Below are 20,418 nucleotides of genomic sequence, written 5' to 3' on the forward strand. Positions count from 1 at the left end.
ATTTCATACTCACACTCATCTCTGTATGGCCTTGTTCACTCCTAGTTTGCCCTGCAAACTGGCCTATCATTTAGCAGCTGTAACCATGATACCTCTCAACCTCTTAGTGCAATAAATCTGGACAAAACCTGAGAAAATGTGGGAGAAAGGCCCAAAAATATGGACAGATTTTAAATATTGCTCTTAAATAGTTAGAAAGTTGCTAGGGTAACAAGATTTGTGTTAACATACATTTTCTGAAGAATCTGAAGTCTCAAATGCATGTCATTATTTGCTGACTTCAATCTTCAGATCATCCCAGTGATTTGCCAGAAAAAGGAACACAACAAAAAGATGATGCAAAAATCTGGACATTCTGCAAAAATCTGTACAGTTGATAGGTAGAATTCCATGCATTTCAATAATTGGTCTAAACCTTTTATTCATTTGATCCAAGTAATTTTGGTCTAAACTTATTTGGTCTAAATGCACTTGATTTAAGTTTATATTTAAGTATTACACTAGTTTCATAGAATAATGTATTTTTGACTCTGTACATTTAGTTTTTTGGTATTGTTGTACATGAATGTTGGATTAGACTCACTTTCACAGCTATAGGTATTCTGAAATGTGAATGTTCTTTGTGAGGACTCACACACACACTGGGATAGGAGTTTGCTGTTTTCTCCACTGTTGTGCAGTCTTTGAGATGGAATATATATTTAGCAGGAAAAACATTTTTTTCAAAGTTTTTTCAATGTTTTGAATTTTAGATTAATTGGCTTTAGATGTATTGAATTTAGATGGAGTAATTTTTAGATAAATCATTATAGGCCATATATATATATATATATATATATATATATATATATATATATATATATATATATATATATATATTTATACACACACACACAAACACACACTATCTGGATATTTTCTAACTAAGAGAAGTCATCCGTTAATGCAAATAATCATTACTTCACTGCCGAAAACAGCAACTGTATCCTATTAACCTTACTATACTGAATGCAGAAAACAGCTGATTATATAAAGTACAAATGGTAACTAGGAGTAAAATGCATGTGAATATCTAATAATGTCATGTCTAATGTATTATTTCCTCACTTTAGAAATGAAGAGTGTATATTGCTTCAGACAAACTGACATCAAAGCAGTAATACTGTTTTTGTAACCTCATGTCTTGCAATGCAACCTTGACAATTGTTTCATAGTAACAGTATCATTGTTTAAAAAAGCATCTCTCAGCATGTAACACAGTGTGCTACATTGTAAGCTATGTGTTTTTAAAAATGTTTGTGCCTACCTTTGGCCCATGTCATAGATGAAATTGGTCTAATGTCCATTCCACCCACCTTGCTGATAAAATAAATAAATGAACTGGTCTTACTACAATCCTTTAGAGTTATAATCCAGCACACAACAGCAAAGATAAATGCAGTGAGAGAAAACTGAAGTGTATGTAGGAACCCCATGCAGACTCTAGAAGAACATGCAAAGTTTGCAAAAATTGTTACTAGAGGTCAGAACGAGAAACAGAAACTTTAATCACTGAAGTCACTTTTTTGCCTTTTTTCATATCTGTGACCCAGACCATGTCTGAAAAAGATTTTGAAATTACTGGTTTATTCATCCAGTTAATAGGTGATTAAAATAAATTAACCTTGATCAATGGCCTTTTGCTGATAAATAAGTCTCTGTAAACATTTTGTAACCTAAGCTTTTGAAGGACATTTAGGCAAAATATGACAGCACTTTGGAAAAACATATCTGCTTCTTGTCAACAGCTAATGTGAAAACACAACAGTGAAACAGCAATCACTTTGCTCAGACAGTCTGTGTTGAGTTGACAAAGCTGGTGATGAGCATGTGAGGATGCAAAAAGGTCAGATGGAATTATCATATAACAAAATTCTAAACAAAACTGTACAGTAATGTACCATGTAGATGCAGATACAGTTCTGTTAATTTTATTATGATTTTTGAATCTGGAGGAAAAGCAATGTCAAGTTTTTAATCCTAAACACAGGCTGCTTTCAGACACTGACACATGCGACAGTTATTTCTGAGCCACATTTTTTTTTCTGATCTAGTATCTATTTTAAGCTTAGAAGCAAGATAGGGGATTAAGTAACCTAACAGTATATTGCCATAGCAGATGCCTGCACATTAGATTGCCAGAAGAACCTAAAACACACCTCACCTGCTGTTGTTTATATTGCACATATTACGTCCATTTTGGGTGGGAGAACCATGCTGAAACAAACAGAAGAGAGATAGAAAGGAGTTATAGTTCAGCATATCAGATAATATTTAACATTTCTTAAATGCCAACTGTGGAAAAAAATTGACGTAATACATAGTAACCATAGGGGTGGGAATATGAATAATATAGTTGAAACTAGAGAATATGAATGGATAGTTAGGTTACAAGTAGATTTATTGCCTGGTTTGAATAATGGTGTTAGGTTGAAACTGATATTAGTCAAGAAGCAGGCTAAGAATCTGTAATCAATATTATTGAGTTTTATATGCATATATTTTATATATATAGTAAATATTATTGAGTTTTATATGTAATAGATTGAAAGCTTCTTCATGTATATGTATTTAGAATTTTTTATATATGTTTTATAAAATTGTTTATAAAAATTGTTCTTAAAAGTTTTAATGGAGAACAAGGGGGTGGGGGATAAATGGATGTGTTGTGATAGGCCGGCTGTTATCATGTGTTTTAGAAAAGCTCCTATTTAAACTGTGTACTTTTATTGTTAGAGTAGTAGCACTGAGGAAGGGTATTTGTGACCCAAAAGCTTTGCAATAAAACTTTGTTGGTTCTTTCTGACATTGGATTTATTTGGTGATAGCTGGCAATACCTCACATCATCTCACAGAGGAGAAAAAAATGCAGGGGCCCAATTCCAAATGTGCATTGTGAGTGTATGTCCATGTATATATATATATATATATATATATATATATATATATATACACACACACACACACACACACACACACACACATGTATCTGATGGCTATCTAGTGATCCATATTTGATTACATCATACAAACACAAAACAATGAAACTCAGAATATAGAAAAAAAAGAGTGCGCAAAACCCGGACTACTAAAAATCTTGAATCACAAAGCACTGAATACATCTCTCTCACTAACCAGCACTTTATCAGTAAATCCCAACTACAAAACAAAAATCAAGTGTCATTTTGATAAGGTATTTATTAATATAATGCATAAGGGTCACACACACGAATAAGGTGGGCAGGGGGCTTCACTACTGAGATATAGACTTGAATTTGTATATGTTTTTTTTAAGTGAATCATCCAGGGCTAGTGTTTTTTTTTTTTTTTTTTTTTTTTGACATCTCAGAATTCATAAAAGTTTTGACCATCCTCATTTTACTCTAATATTGTATGTAAGGGTTTCAAACACAGTACCTCTTGCTTTATACTTTGTTGTTCCACTTAATAATTTCATGCCAGTAGTACCTTCATATGCAAGACACTCCTGTTTTTTTTATAGAAAAAGTGGTGACTATTGATCAAGAAATCAAGAAGTCTGATTTTTTGATTTTTACAATAGACATGGTTTTGTTATACAATACATATCTCTAAGACAAAAGGAGGAAACAATTTATGGGAATATTTAACATCTACCAGTTCAGTTTCCTCAAAATACATTCATACTATCTGCACTTTGCAATAACAAGTCTTCTTCTTCCTCTTCTTCTTCTTCTTTTGGCTTTTCCCAGTTAGGGGTCGCCACAGCAGATCATCTGTCTGCTCATGATTGGCAATGGAGTTTTACAGTGTCGAGTTGCCAGCCCAGCGCCCAACCTTCCACAGAAGGTACATACATGTACACACTCACATCTAGGGCCAATTTAGAGTGTCCAATCCACCTACTGCATGTCTTTGGGATATGGGAGGAAACCGGAGCACACAGAGAAAACCCACGCGACCACAGGGAGGACATGCAGACTCCGCACAGAAGGTACCCCAGCCAAGAATTGAACCAGAGAACCTCTTGCTGTGAGGTGGAAATGCTAACCACTGCACCACCATGGCCACCCACTTTGCAATAACAAGTACTAAAGAATAAATATGTTATTTTTCACAAATCAGTTAAAAATCATCCTGTATAGACAAAAGAAAGGAGTGGACATAGAAGCTGTTATGACCACAATATATGCAAACTTGGTGCCGACCGACCAATCATGTTTATATAATTTAGATTTGTTTACTCATGCCAGATGTTATGTTTGTTACATAGATAACCTCTTCCTTTTTTATGGGATAGTACTGTTGAAGAGTTTGCATATTTTTAGTAGCTTAATGCTAGTACATCTTTATTAGTGTTTTCTTGTTCTTCATCAAGAAATGTCTAATATTTGGATATTTTTTCATCCATCGTGTGGTTGATTATCAAACCACCTCTGTCAGCCCAATAATTTCCATCTGGGATTCCTATCCAAGGGGACCACTAGTGATCCCACACGAGGGTGGTGGTGTCTCTCATATGGATGAGCACCTGTACTGAAGATGTCTTACCTCCCTGGGCAGGCTCTTTGAATGTGGTGCACATTGGACAAGTGTGTGAGATGGGCCAGCAGAGAAGCCATTATGCTTACACATAATTTTTTTCCTTGGGCTATTTCCCCACCCTTGTATTGACATAATTGAGTACAGGCTGGGGGTTATGGGAGGTCCACTCTGCATGCATTCTTGCCTTTAGCCACAGTGCAGGCCCATCTACTAATTTCCTCTGTCCACTGAGCCCAGGATCTGATCCCTTAAACCCCTGCCTTCACCAGGTCTTACCAGGGCATGCTCAGCACAATTTCTATACGCCAGGATGGGTCCTGTCACTCCATTAGACACTCAAACTACTAATCAAACTTGGGCCATCTGGGCTGTAGTGAGGGCTTTATCCCTCTACTGCAACAGAACAGTTATTTGGATATTTAGTTAACTGACTTTTAGAACAGAGTGTTTCATTCTCGAGTATTCTGAATATAAGTAGTTGTATAGATATTTAAATGCTTCCAGTGGTCATCCCTATGCAATGAAAAGAACATCTTAAAGGGACAGTTTATGAGGTTATCTACAGTGACCACAGATTATCCTATTTTTCAGAAGGAAATATGTATTCTGAAACAATTATGTCTTGATAGGGGTTACCCAAACAACATGACTGATTTTATAGGAGACAAGAGGATTACTAGCAGACACACACTGCATCCTGCAACACTGTCAGGGGGTTAGGGTACCCTGACAAAAAAATAACCACTATATTTTTACTCTAGTAAAATCAGAAATATAATTCATGATAACTAGGAACTTTACTATAGCCATATGTCAATCTAAATTTGTTAATAAGAGAGGGTGCAATTTAAAAGCTTTATTGGAAAAAAAAACATGTATGGATTTAAATAGCACAGGGCATAACAAAGGAGTTTTTTCTTATGGTGAGTGCAAACATTGTTGTTTTAGTAAAATCTCTCTTTTTCTAAATTCTGCAACACATTGACAAACCATTTGGACCTACTGGTAAGTTTAACTGTAATTTTGTAAGCATTGTTTACAACTCTGGATGCAACCGCTGTAACAGCTTCTCTGTTGGGAAAACCTCCAGGAAGCTGTCAAAATGCATCTATGAGCACTTTTATGACATCCACTCAAGAATATGAACAAAGCTTTTGTAAATACATAGCTCTGAGTGTACTTTCTGGCAGTTGAACAGGTGACCTAAGATGCTGGAGGTAGAGATATTAATAGCAGATTTAAACAGGGAATTATTCTATAACTTTCAGCAGTCTTAAATTCTTAAATAAGCATAAAACATATTCTTAAACTAAGACCCTTAATGCATATTTTATTATTAGTTTCTGCATTGCTTTTTCTAGTACTTTTATTGCAATTCTTCAAGAATATACTCTTAAATATGTTGTTTAATAGTCTTATTTTGACTGTTTCACTTGTTTGGTTGGTCCTTTAAGTTTGCATCTATCTAAGTTGCTTGTTTAACAAATGTATTTTGAGTGTTGCTTTATTCTGTAGAAGTATCTACTCATAGGAGATGAAAACATTTGCTCCTGTTTTAATAAATATTTTGAGATTCAGTACCACAGTGCTTTTTTAATTGCTAAAAAGAGAAATCAGTACTAGCTATTAATTAATCTACTTACAGAGAGTCAAGCAAATAATACTGGAACATATTTATTTATAAAAAAAATTGACTGAAACATAAGAGGAATGATGATTACCTTATATATTCTTGAAAATGTATGTACCATAAACATCCAGATGCAAAACATGTTAAGTTCATCACAAAACGTGTAGGGCAAGTCCTGAGAGATAATGCTGCAAAAGGGGTTATAGAAACACTAGCAGAGAAGAGTTAGACAGCATCCATCATAAAATACAGTTTATAAAGGGAATATTTAACTTTTATGATTTTGTTCGTCTGTGTCATTCATGTCTAACTGTCTGTACTCTTGCTTGCAAAGCTCTTTTTTGGTCTGTTTCTTGTGCAGTCGTGTAGTCTGTAAAGCTGGACAATGATTCTTGCTTCATGACTCCATAAGACCACAGTTATTTATATATAAATGTAACTGCACTGGGTTTGTAGGCCTGAATAATTCTGTGTCTGATCTATGCAATCACATAATTTAGAAATAAACATTAAGTGCATCAGGTCTGTAGGGCTGAATGATGATTCTTTGTTTCCAATCTCCATAATATCATAATGTAGACATAAATGTAACTGTACTGGATTTATAGGCCTGAAAATTATCCTCTGCAATCAGTTTTTCATAATCCTATATGAAAGAAGATCCAAATGAAAGTGCATTGGGTTTGTAGGTAAGAACAGTGGTTCTCTGAGATCAGTCTCCATAATTTCAGTATAATGTAGAGATAAATATAAATAACTTTTCTATAATTGGACAGAAAACAACTATTCCTTATGGGTCAACTTATGCTTGGTCATTCAGAATTTTGGCAGCACATAGGATCAGAGAATTAATTGGAACTGTAGCCATGCTGATAATCCCCACAGATCTATCTCATGTACAAGACTGTCTTATGTAGCTGGAGGGCAGAATAGGTGTGTGTGTGTGTGTGTGTGTGTGTGTGTGTGTGTGTGTGTGTGTGTGTGTGTGTGTGTGGAAAAGCATTTGATCAGTGAATCTCATGAGTTCACCTTGGCAATGAAAGTTGTGACAACTACATTGATTTATAGTTCATCCTTCTATATTGATTTTTGATTACAGTGCTAACCTGTACAGCTTAACTGCTCAATGTTAATCAAGTAATTACTAGTGATCAAAAGACAATAAGGACCACAGTATGAAGTTTGGGAACTGCAGTTGAAATCATTTAATATTATCACAAGCCAACAGTAGGGGACAAGACTACAAATTCCAAAAGGGCATGTTGGTTAGCATTGCAAATAAGACATAGTTGCCTGCCTAAACCATGACAAAGTAAATTGTGCAAGTTTTCCCATTTAAAGTAACAAAAAAGAAATTATCTTGTCACGGCAAGTTACTTAACTTTGTAACATGTTCCTTAATTTTCAAAAGAAATGATTGCACATAAGGTTGTAAATAATAGTCTACTATCATCTCTACTTTCTCCAAAATCTGCTTGGTGCCATATACCTAGTATCTTGGCAGGTAGGTTTCCCTAGGGTGAGGACACTTTTATGGATATTTGGTAAACTAAAAATAGCAGAATAAATATTATGTGGTAAACAGTTTCTCAGCAAATCTCTTGGTTAATATCAGTACTGATTGCCCTTGTCCAGCAGGGCCCAGAAAGACTGCTGCAACTCTTTTATTGAAGGGTTATCAAAGTACAACTGCTTATTGTCCTTTAATTATAACCTCTCATGTATCACCTAATAAAATTGTCTGGCATTGGCAACCACATGTCCTTTGTTATAAATTTTATTTTATTGTATTTTTTCAATGTTTAATTAGGTCCAGTGCTATGTTAATGCTATATATTTGTATGTTGTTTTCTTGTGGTTTTCTATTATCTTATTACAATGTTTTTATAAAAATGTTCCATTTTTCTTTATTTTGTAGCACTCTGAGAAATTATATTAGTTCTTCATTTCTTTGTTTTTTTATTTATATGTAATATATATGGGCTTTTTTTCAGCTGTTACCATCCAATTCCTATGTCTTAATTCCAGCACCAAAGGCCGGTGGCCATTGTCGCTTGATGTGTGACATCAGCTTGCAAAATTCTGATGTATATTTATCAACTAGTATATAATCAATGAAGGAACCAAAATTCTTCAGATTAAGCATAAGTCCTTTGTTTTAATGCTTTTGCCATTTAGAATAATCAAATAATACCTTTCAATTTATTTAAAAGGTTAGCTCCATTTTTTGACTTTTTTATCTACTGAAAATCTATTTATTTTCCTTCCAAAATAACTTGTATAACCCATATAGTAGTCTCTGGTGCAAATGTTTAAATTACCTGCTACCAGTAATTTGTATTGTCTATCTTCTGAAATGTTTTCCTTTCTTAGTTTTACAAGTTCTTTCTAAAGTATTTTAATCTGCTGCTTAGCAATACTTTTGGGGATGGATAAACAATTAATAAGTAATATTTTTTTTATTCATAGTCTAAACCTCTTGGGATGTACATATTGGTGCTGCTTATTAATTTTCATTAACATTGCAAGTCCTACCTTGTCATGACTAAATTATTTACATTGTGTGCAAATGTGTGTGTGTGTGCACATGATACAAATGGTACTCATTAATGTCTCATTATCCATGTTTCTTCCAAATTCAAAATATATGAGTATTCAAAATATGACATGAAATCCTTGCCAGTGATGTTTTTTTATACAGTATGACGAGTCCTCTTTACTCTGGGGCAGTGACTAAGAAGTCTCAATCCTCACGACTGTCTCCAGTAAGGGAGTATCACTAAAAGCAAGGAGAGAAATACACAATTTCCCCCAAGAGTACACTGGGAACAGGTTCCAAACCTGGGACTGGACTATATGCTTCATTTCAGGTTCCCAAATGAGTCTCCACTTTAACCATTACAGAGCACAGGGTCCCAGTTCAAGGTATCTGACACACTTACTCTTAAACATCTGATATTCACACTTACACATACTCTTGTGAAAGACTGACACACATTTACCTGCTGTGTATTTGTCCAAATTACAAGGTAATGGCTGCCACCAGTCAACTACCACAATTATATTGGGTAAAATAGATATTGAAACAAATGGTAGCATGTATCCCAAGCAGTAAGACTTTTCAAAATGGCCCTGGTGTTATCACAATAAGCATAAACACTGTCAAGTTATTAAAAATATTAACTAAATAACCAGCCACAATGAGAGGTAGTAAAGCATTTAATAATAGATAAAAGGGTTTAAAATATATAAATAATGAATAACTGATTCCAATAACATCATAGTTTCACACACAGAAAATATGAAAATAATACTGTAGGATAGATCTGACACTGATTTTAGAAAATCCCTAACTATAGCTCTAGTTCCCTGACTATCTGAAGATTAACTGTCCCTATCTAATCTAAATACTTTAGCAAGACAAGATTATACTCTTACTTCTGCAAGGTAATATGAGAAATGTTCTCCACACTCCAGGCTGTTGTCTCTCCTCAGCGAGTGGAACAAGTACTCTCCTGGAAACAACTGGACTCCTATTGCTGAACAGCTCTGGAAAACAACTACTGAACAAAAACTGAACTGACTCAGAACCTGATTTTTATAGCAGATCTTTTTTCAAAAGTAACAGAAGCTTCCATGAGAATTCTACTCTCATATCAGACTTTGAAAAGTAAACAAACAGCTGCAGTAAAGATTCTATTCTCCCAGCCCTGGCAGGCAATAACATCAGCTCTAAGTCAGCTGACTCTGGCATAACATGCATTTAGAATTCTCTTTAAAGAGAACATGTACATTTGGTGAGCCAGAACAACACTGTCTGACATTCAAACATATTGCATAAATTAGAGTGATAAGCAAAATACATAAACTTGTTTACAAAATTATGGCCTGTCATGCTGGCATATGTAACACAGGGTAATTTACATTTATTTACAAATTTCAACCAGTCATGCTGGCATAGATAACAATATCTAATATCCTCACATTCATCCTCTCCTTTGAAGACTCAAGCTAGATTTTCAAGTGATCCTGAAAAATCATCGCTTGAGAAAAATGGGGCTGAATGAACATGTATCAACCCACACCCTGTCTTGAGAATCCATCTGCATTGGCATTGTTGTAATATGGACTGGCTAACAGAGGGGGGGTCCTTCCAAAGCTTCTTTAAACTTTTGGAGTGCCTGCTCACAGGCTGGGGACCACACTACCTTATCTGGCTTGTTTTTCCTTGTTATTTCAGTAAGGGGTGCAGCTACTGTACTATACCTGGGCACAAATTTTCTATATTACCCTGCTGTCCCTATAAATACTCTCACCTGCTTTTTGGTAACAGGGACAGGTGAAGCCTGAATAACCTCCACCTTAGCAGGTTCTGGTCTAATCTTACCATTACTCTATGTCCTAGGTAGGAGACCTCTGCCATACTCACCTGACACTTAGAAGGCTTAATGGTCAATCCTGCCCTTTTTAATCTACCTGAGACCTTCCTGACATGTTGAAGGTGCTCTTGCCAGGAATGACATAAATGGCAATATTGTCCAAATAAGTGAGAGCACAGTCTCCTTCTCCTACTAAGATATGATCTACTAACCACTGGAAGGTTGCTGGGGCATTCTTCATCCCAAAGGGCATCCTTGTAAACTCATAAAATCCAAAAGGTGTTACAAAAGCTGACCTCTCTCTAGCAATGGGAGTCAACTGCACCTGCCAGTCTCCCTTGGTTGGATCAATAGTGGTCAGATACTTAGCCCCACCCAGCTGTTCTAAAGCTTTGACTGTTCTAGGCATGGGGTACACATCTGACTCTGTATAACTGTTTAACTTTCTGTAGTCTATGCAGAATCTTACACTACCATCTTTCTTCGGTACCAATGCTACTGGGGTAGCCCAAGGACTACTAGACTACTGGATTACCCCAACTCCAACATCTCCTTTATCTCCTTCTTCAAAGTCTGACATTTTTAGGCACCATATAAGGAGTTTGCTTAATAGGCCTTTGGGGTCCTGTATCCACATGGTGCTGCACTAGATGGGTGCACCCAGGTTTCCCAGCAAATATCCCCCCAAACTCCAGTAGCACTGTTCATATTTCTTTAACATGAATAGCGGATAGCCGCTGAAATATTGCTATCTCTTCAACAGAAGTGCCAGTCCGAGCCTCACCAAGAAGATCAATCACCAGATCCCCCTCAGACTCCTCCTGCCATCCACTGCAAATACTCAGCACCAGGATCTCCCTATCATGATATGATTTCATCATGTTAACATGGTACAACTTATGTCCCTGTCTCCTGCCTACCTTTTGGCACTGCTCATAAGTCCTGCAGTACCCTGTTACATCCTTTGCAATCCAAGGCCAAAAGAAAGTTCTGCATAATGTATCTCTTAGTAAGCCTTAAGTAGTCATTAAGGTATTATAAGGCCTGACAGTACTGTTGCAATCATTTACTTGCTAGCACGAAAACTAAAAATGTGAGAGAAACAAGACTAGTTGAATGCCTCAGAAATTAGAAGCCTTTTTAAATTTTTTACAGAGTTTGTTTGTACCTGCACTAAAACTTTTATGTCGATATGATAATAAAGCACAGTCTGTAATGTATTGTGATCTCAGTGAAATCTAGTGTGTGGAAGTAATATCTGCAGTTGCACTAGTACAGAAAACAATAGTTAATTTACAATATTTACAGCTAAAATCTGCAAAACCTTCTATTTACTTGGCAGAGACTGTCATTTAGTAGGTTTAATTAACTGAGTAGAGATTTACTTATTTATTTATTGACATGTGATTATCAGTAAAGTCCGACTGGGTAGAAGCCCATTTTCAGCAGAGGTCCAGGGAGAAAAGCTCAAATTATTACAGAACATTTTAAGAACACTAATTTTACAATCTTCAAAAATAAAACAAAAACATCTGCCATTTAATTAATTATAACAAATTAGACATGATATATAAACATTGGTAAAGAATCAATACAAGTTATATGGGGTCTATATGACATCTCGAAAGCTGAAAATAGTGAACACTGTTTGATGGAGCTGTAAATATCGAATGTACTAAATAGCGAAGACACGGAACAGCAATTTTTTTCCCTGGGAAAAAAAAATCGCTGCTCTGCAAAAAAAAAAAAAACAAACAAAAAAAACAAATGCAAACACAACATAAATTGGGGGGCTTCACCTCCCCACCCCCTTACTTAAATATATCAACTCTGAGATCACACCACACTGCAGGAAATGGCAAAATCCCAAAAACGGCCCAGTGATTTTTTTCCCTGGGAAAAAAATCACTGTTTCGTGTCTTCGCTATTTAGTGCATTTGATATTTAAAGCTCAGTCAAAGAGCATTCACTCTTTTAACCATTCAAGCTTCTGATATAGACCCATTATAAGGCAATCATTTAATATTTTGAGAAATTTTAGACAGTTTGTAGAGAAATTAAAGGTAAGATAGTCTAATACAAACAGGAATTTTAATATGAGGTGAGAGAAAAACAGGCTTATGGTATATTTTGAGAGAAAGTCAGGTAACAGAATTTGATAGCATTAAGGAAGTAAGTGAAGAAGGGAGAGTAAGGAGGTATAAGGAATGAAAAGGTACTTCTTCACAATTAGGGATATAGTTTATCCTGTTTTTTGAGCAAGAACAGAGACAGATTTTAGCTAGGAAGTCTTTCAGAGTGGTTTTCAAAGATGGGAGGGAGGGTATAAAACTGATGGATACTCAAGGCATATAAGTTTTACCATATTTAATTGAGCATTCATTACCTATAGGTAAATACATTTGCTATGGTCTTTATGTAATATTAGGTTCATATAAGTAATGTGATTTGCTTTTAATTACTTTCACAGACTGATGTTTACTTCCGTAAAGTATTTTCTTCTTCTTTCAGCTTTTTTCCCGGTTAGGGGTTGCCACAGCAGATCACATGTCCGCTCATGATTGGCAGTGGAGCTTGAAGGCACACACACACACACACACACACACACACACGCACTCATGCCTATGGCCAATTTAGAGTGTCCAATCCACCTACAGCATGTCTTTGGGATGTGGGACGAAACCGGAGCACCAGGAGGAAACTTACGTGACCACAGGGAGGACATGCAGACTCCGCACAGAAGGCACCCCAGCCGAGGATCAAACTGGAGAACCTCTTGCTGTGAGGCGACAATGCTAACCGCTGCACCACCGTGGCCGCCCACTTGTGTAAAGTATTTTAATTACTTCTTTCTAAGTTATGCTTTTACCTATGACCTTCAGTTCTTTTTTGTGATGATTCTTACAGAGTTGTGGAACTGGGGATGGGGAGGACAGGGGATTGTACAATGATGCCTCATGCATGCCATGTACACAGACATGTTAGAGGAGTGGTGAAGATCTGCTCCAATCCCTCCCACTGCTGAAAGGAAATAGCAAGAACATAGCTATGGAACCACATTTGTGTATCTACTAGAGGATGCCCACTGACTAGAAATGGCAAAAACTCATAAACTCCCCAGTGTAGAAAAGCTGGCATTAGTTGCTCAATCTTGAATAGACTTGCTTGTACAAGTCACTCTGACTACAGTATTCTTTGGCTGTATAATCTTAGCCTGCATGTTTTGTATTTGTCTTGTACTTCTCTTAAAGTATAACTCTGCTGGGGTCATACCTGAAAATTGTCCTTGGACCACTTAATTTACCCGCCTAACAAAAAAAAAAAAACTAAATAAATAAAATTAAGGCTTACCTGGATATTAATTTTGTAGGTGGAGAATTAGTAAACAAATTAATTACTACTTGCATGAAACATAGCCTTAGAAGACCAGGCAGTTAAAAAAAAACTGAACACTCAGAAACTCACCTAAAATGAAGGTCATCCTCATTTGATTCAAGTGTAGGTTCTGTCAAACAGCAAATTGTTAATAAAGAGGTTAGGAACTACAACTCTTTTAAATGTTGTCACCTTTTGCCATATAAGAACATTTTCAGAAGCTTTTCTTTGTGCTAGAAACATTTATCGTTATCTGAGACACTTTTGAATTCAGGATTGTGATCTCTGCTTGCCCTGGACAAATGTGATGTACCTAATTATTATTGTATCAATCGTCCTATATATCGTTACTTCTGGAAGTAAGATAACTGAAAGGTAGTGGAATTGGTCATTACACTATACTTTTTCAGACTATTCATGTTGTCCAGATAGGCCAGTAAACTTCAGATTTTATGGCTATACCTAAAATCCATTTCAAGAGAGCTTTGACTATTTTTCTGTATTTAACAGGACCATTTAATGTTCAGTACAGTTATTTTGTCAGAGTTGGTGACCAACATTCAATATTTAACAATATCCCTAATACTTTTTATAGGGGGCCCATAATTGCTATGGTGACTTTTGGTATGACATGATGCAGCCTATAACCATAAGAGGCACAATGATCCAGCTGTGAAATTGCTGATGTTTTAGCAGTTGGTTTGCTTGTCCCTACAAACATATTTAGTTTTAATATTTCTCCAGCTTGAAGATATAAGGGGAAAAATAGTTCTATTGTCTGCATGCTGGCAGCTGCAACTGACTGAAGATCTGAACAAGACTTATAGCTGCTCATATGACAGTAAATAAGAATGAATGGTTGTAGAAGAAGCCATTAGCAGTGGTGGATACAGTGTACAAGATGCAGGGACTGTCATAGTTGTCAAAGACTATCAGATGACAACTTAATACTGCATTTCATTTTTTATTGCCATGTGCTTAAGCATGTGCTAAACTCATATTGTTTATTTTAGCATGTGGCCTGAATATTTTTGAATGTCTTTGAGATGTAAAATCTCAGGGGATAAACTGTTGCAAAAAACTTGAAAACATAATACACTTAGTAAAACACAAGTTTTGCACTGATAAATTTAGTAGTGGCTTAAGGTCAAATATTTATATAACTATATATATATATATATATATATATATATATATATATATATATATATGTGTGTGTGTGTGTGTGTGTGCGCGCATGTGTGTATATGTGCGCATATTATGAGTACATTACCAATAGTCAAGCACATTATAGTGATACACAAAGTATTACTCCAAGTATACAGATGAATTAACATACCAGTCACTGAAAACACATCAAATGCAAAAGAAAACAAAACGTTTGTGATCAATAACAAAAAAAAAAAAGGCCACTAACTTGCAAAAATACTTTCTCATTAAAGTAGCACTGTTAGGGAAAAGGTGTTAACCTGCTGTGTATGGTTAAGGTTAGGAGATATGAGTGTACCACCATACTCATGTGTGCTAACCCTAACTCCACCCTTGCCCTAAATCCCAACCCTTCTCTTTAGGTGACAAGATAACCTTTCCCTAACATTAGCACTAAATAAGACACACACACACACACACAGACACACACACACACACACACACACACACGCACGCACGCACGCACACACACACACACACACACACACACACACACACACACACACACACACACACACACACACACACACACACACACACACACACACACACACACCCTTTCTAACCCTTACTGTAATGCTAACCCAGTTCTACTTACCTACATTTGATAAGCAGCATTCATCTCTTCCTCTGCTGAATCTATCCTGCTTTCGACTGTGTGCGACATCAAAAACAGTATTCAATGAACACAATTCATAACCACTTGTATAGTAGCTACATATACACACACACCACCAATGTATGTGTGTGTGTATATATATATATATATATATATATATATATATATATATAGATATAGATATATATATATATATATATGGTTCCCTATGAAACCATATGACTACATGAGACTAGACCAAAGTACATAACAGCGAAAACAGAAATTGTCGACATTTAAAACACGAACACCATAACACCTAACTCACTTACCTGACCACTCCTACCTCCATCACTGTAAACATACACCAGTGCTGTGACATTCCATTTTGGTTTGCAATTTCAATATAGAAGTTGTAGTGTAAATTCGATGGTTTCATAGGAAACCATATATATATATATATATATATATATATATATATATATATATATATATATATGTATGTATAGTTTACTATCAAAATGTTGAAACAGAAAACATTTTTCAATAAAATTACTGACTTGTTTATATGACTTTGGTATACAGAATTGCCAAAAATGTTGGAAATGGTAACCATGGCAATTGATGAAGTTCTAGTGTCGAAAGTCTGTGTTGCCATTAATGTTTTTGCAAGGAGGCAAACCCCCTGTACCCACCATGTGGGGGGCTGTACCCCCACACCTCCTGCATATCATATATACCAACTACGAGATCATTCTACAGTAAGGAAAACGGAACATTTCCCGATATGCACTGTACCGTGATCTTAATTCAAAATGTCTACTTCATATTAGAGAATTTGTACTCACTTTCACTAATATGAAGTTATATATTTTCAGTTCGACATTATGGCTGTTGATAGAACACACATTCAACCAACCCGTTATTGTCGAACTGCATTTCCCCCATTTCAATTGGAGCTATATATATATATATATATATATATATATATATATATATATATATATATATATGAAAGTGTGTGTGTGTGTGTGTGTGTGTACAGGACTATATCTGAAAGAAATGTTCATATAGTATTTTCCACTATGAGTTAAGTTGGACTTCTGAAGAGAAATATTTTAGTTATATTCTATCAGATACTGAGCAGTATTACTAAGACATAAGTACATGCAGATATCTTTTCCTTACAATTTCTTTATCTGCCTTTTAGGTTCGTAAGAGGAGTAAAGCCTGTCGAGCTGGACTACTTGAAAATGATATGCTGGTGTCCATCAATGGAAAAACCTGCACTGGCCTGTCACATGCAGGTGCAATGCATCTCATTGATTCTTCCTCTAATGTGTTGCATATATTGGTCACCAGGTATGTATCAATTTTATTTATAAACTTTTCACATATAGACAGACTTTGTGAGTCCATGTATCCAGCTGTATGATTATGCCATAAGTAGAAGACAAATCTGTTTTCTTAGACTGATAGGCATACAACTACAGTGTTACATTTACCACTCATTATAAATAACTTTTTTCACCCAGCATGTGGTGACTGATTGCTCAATCAAAATGTTTTCTTTAGTAAAGTTTAATTACTGTTATATTCAGATATGTATAACTTTGAAAACAAATAATAGTAGCACAGTGTTACAGTTCACAAAATAATTTACACAACATACAAATACTGGTCCTAACATTTGACTGCATTCTTTAAAAAAAGAAATGTGTTGCTATTGATGTATTTTTGTGTAGTGCACAAAACTGCTTAAACCTGGATCTATAAAAAGATAATGCTATACATAAGCATGAGGCATATTGAAAGAATATATCATAAAGTCTGGGTGAAATTAATGAAGCATATAATAGTTAAACAGCTGTCTTTGTGTTTACTACATAAAATGAGTGCTTGTAACTTTGAAGGTTTCAGCTATGTTTACTTTACATTTTCAAGAAACTATTTTAATAAAATAGCTTTATGAGCTAAAAATTTAAAGAATTTGTAAATATATTATGTGATACCCCTTTGGTCTCTTTTAAAAGGGGAGGTAATATTAAATATATAATTGTTCATAGTAAATTTACTATACCTGGGAGCAATTTACTTAAGGAACTTAGACATATGGGAACTTTTGCTTGTAAAGGTTGTTCTAACTGTAAGTACATTGTTAAAACATTTGATAACTTTAATGGTATACCTTGCAGGCCCAATGGGAGACATTGCTGTAACACAGAAGGAATTATTTATGTATTAAAATGTTCTTCTGATTTCTTTTGTATAGAGGAAAGCAAGAGGGCTTTCAAGCTTAGATTACAGGAGAATGTTAGGGATATTAAGAATAGACTTGAGAGCCCTCTTGCTACACATTTTAAATTACATCATAACAGTGATCCAGGGGGACATAAGGGTAATATTTTGGATTAAATAATTCTTTATGATAATTGTTTAGATATAAAGAAAAAAACTTTGCATAAAGAAACTGTATTTAATCTAAAATATGGAACCCTGACCCCTGCTGTACTTAATACAGACTGCAATTAGAAGTTTTTAATTGAGGTATTTAATTCTTTAGTTGTCTAATTGGTATGATCTGGTGTTTTTAGGAATACTATTTAAGGTGTGAGGGGATGTAATGTTTTTACTCCTTGAAGGCTGTTAAGCTGAGTCACTGGAGTTTTTGGATTTGAGTTATTTTATACAATAAATACCTTTTCATTAGCTTTACTGGCATTTGTTGTTTTATCCAATTGCTTTTTGTTTTTCTACATTTGTGGTGCTGTTTGGGACATCTACAAACCCTGGAAACTACAGACCCATAAGTCTCACTAGTTTTATATGCAAAGCCATGGAAAGAATTATCATGGAAATGATCAATAATGATATAGTAAAACTACAGACACTGGACCCAGCCCAGTTTGGTTTCATCAAGGGTGGGTTATGCCTACTCAACCTGGTGGACTTCTTTGAGAAGGTCATCAAAGCAATGGATGAGGGAAAAATGGTTCACACTGCCTACCTTGACCTGGCCAAGGCATTTTATACAATACCTCACTTGGGCATTGTTGACAAACTCAAGAGGTTAGGTGCATGTATGTCACCTGGTGGATAGCAAACTGGCTCAAAGACAGACTCAGGAAGTTAAAATTGGGAGTCTACCTCTACAAAGAGGCCAGTCACAAGTAGAGTCCTTCAGGGATCAGTCCTTTCATCCACTCCTTTTTGGCATTTACTTCTCTGAAGTAATGGCCAGTGTCATTGGTCTCTGACTGACTAAATTTGCAGATGATTGCAAATTAGGAGCTGTCGTTGAATCCTACACTGACACAAATGTTCTCCAGAAAGGGTTGACACAGACAAACAAAAGGTGTCAAAGCCATGGATTAAAACTAAATGCCAAGAAATGCATAATAGTATCCTTTGGGAAGCCATCCAACCCGGTGACTATCATATTGACAACGCACCTCTTAGAGCTGACACAGTAGTCAGGGACGTAGGGACATACATAGTCAGTAATCTAGCCTTTTACTATCATGTGTCTACAGTAGTGAGGAAATTATTTTGTGTTGTGCAACATATAAACAAAGGTATGGCATCTAGGTGCAAGGAAGTCATTGTTCCACTGTATCCAGCATTTATCAGACTTATCATTGAGTACAATACCCCCTTTGGTATGTACCCAACCAGGAATATCCAAGAAATGGAACACCCACAGAGGTTCCTCACTAATAGAATACAGCTTGTATGTAAAATGCCCTATGCAGATCACCTCAAGACCAAATCTCTGTATTCCACATCCTACAGGCTGTTGAGGGGAGATCTATGCCTGCCATAAAGGGCATTGTCAGACCCCACTCTGATGGACCTCCTGCATATCGACAAAACAAACAGCACCAGAATTACCCGTTGTAAAGACTTAAACCTCACCTGTGATATAAATAGGACCTGCTAGAGAGACAGGTATGTATCCCAGAGACTACCCCATCTCTGGAACAGGCTCCCCATCCATGTGAAGCAGAGTTCCTCCCTAACTCAGTTCAAGTATAACTTGGACAATTGGATGGAGAACAGGAGATTCATCCCTGGTTTAGGACCTATGTCTTTAATGGACCCAGGCAACTTGTAAATGGTTAATCTTCCAGGCTCCTGCTTGTGAAAGTTTCATCTCCCAAGCCCCTAATTACACTCATCAAAGGTACCAGAACTTGTCAGAGATTTGGGATACATGGCTAGGCTTAAAAAGGCCCCTAAGGTAATTACTTTGGTAAACACCTATGAACCTATGAGTGGGGGAAACACTAGCCACCAGTTATACTACACTTGTGCCATAATGGCTCTTAAACTAGCATGGGGGTTGGGGTCTGGGAAACACAAGACCTCAGCTATACTACACTTGTGCATTAATAACTTTTATACTAGCATGGAGGGTCGGGGTGTGGGAAACACTAGACACCAGTTATACTACACTTGTGCCATAATGGCACTTAAACTGTCATGGGAATTGGGGGATGGGGGAAAAGTAGATGCGAGGCTTACTACTTTTATGTCGTAACGGCACATAAACTAAATCGGGGTGAGGGAATCACTATACACCAGGGATTATACACCGGTGCCTTAAATGGCATTTACAGTAGTGCAGTGATTAATGGGGACAACTCAGTGACAAGTACTGAGAC

General features: G+C 36.0%; 1 protein-coding gene across 1 annotated transcript in view; it reads left to right on the forward strand.

The window, feature by feature from the left end:
* The window catches only part of SYNPO2L (synaptopodin 2 like), a 486,159-nt gene that overhangs the window by 263,333 nt on the left and 202,408 nt on the right, over positions 1-20,418 (forward strand). Inside the window, exon 2 of the mRNA XM_044056201.1 lies at positions 16,965-17,116. Coding sequence (XP_043912136.1) covers positions 16,965-17,116 — 152 coding nt within the window. The remainder of the gene's footprint in view (positions 1-16,964; positions 17,117-20,418) is intronic.

Source organism: Protopterus annectens, chromosome 14.part0, assembly GCF_019279795.1.
Source record: "Protopterus annectens isolate FY-2018-M chromosome 14.part0, PAN1.0, whole genome shotgun sequence".
Classification (NCBI taxonomy): Eukaryota; Metazoa; Chordata; order Ceratodontiformes; family Protopteridae; genus Protopterus; species Protopterus annectens.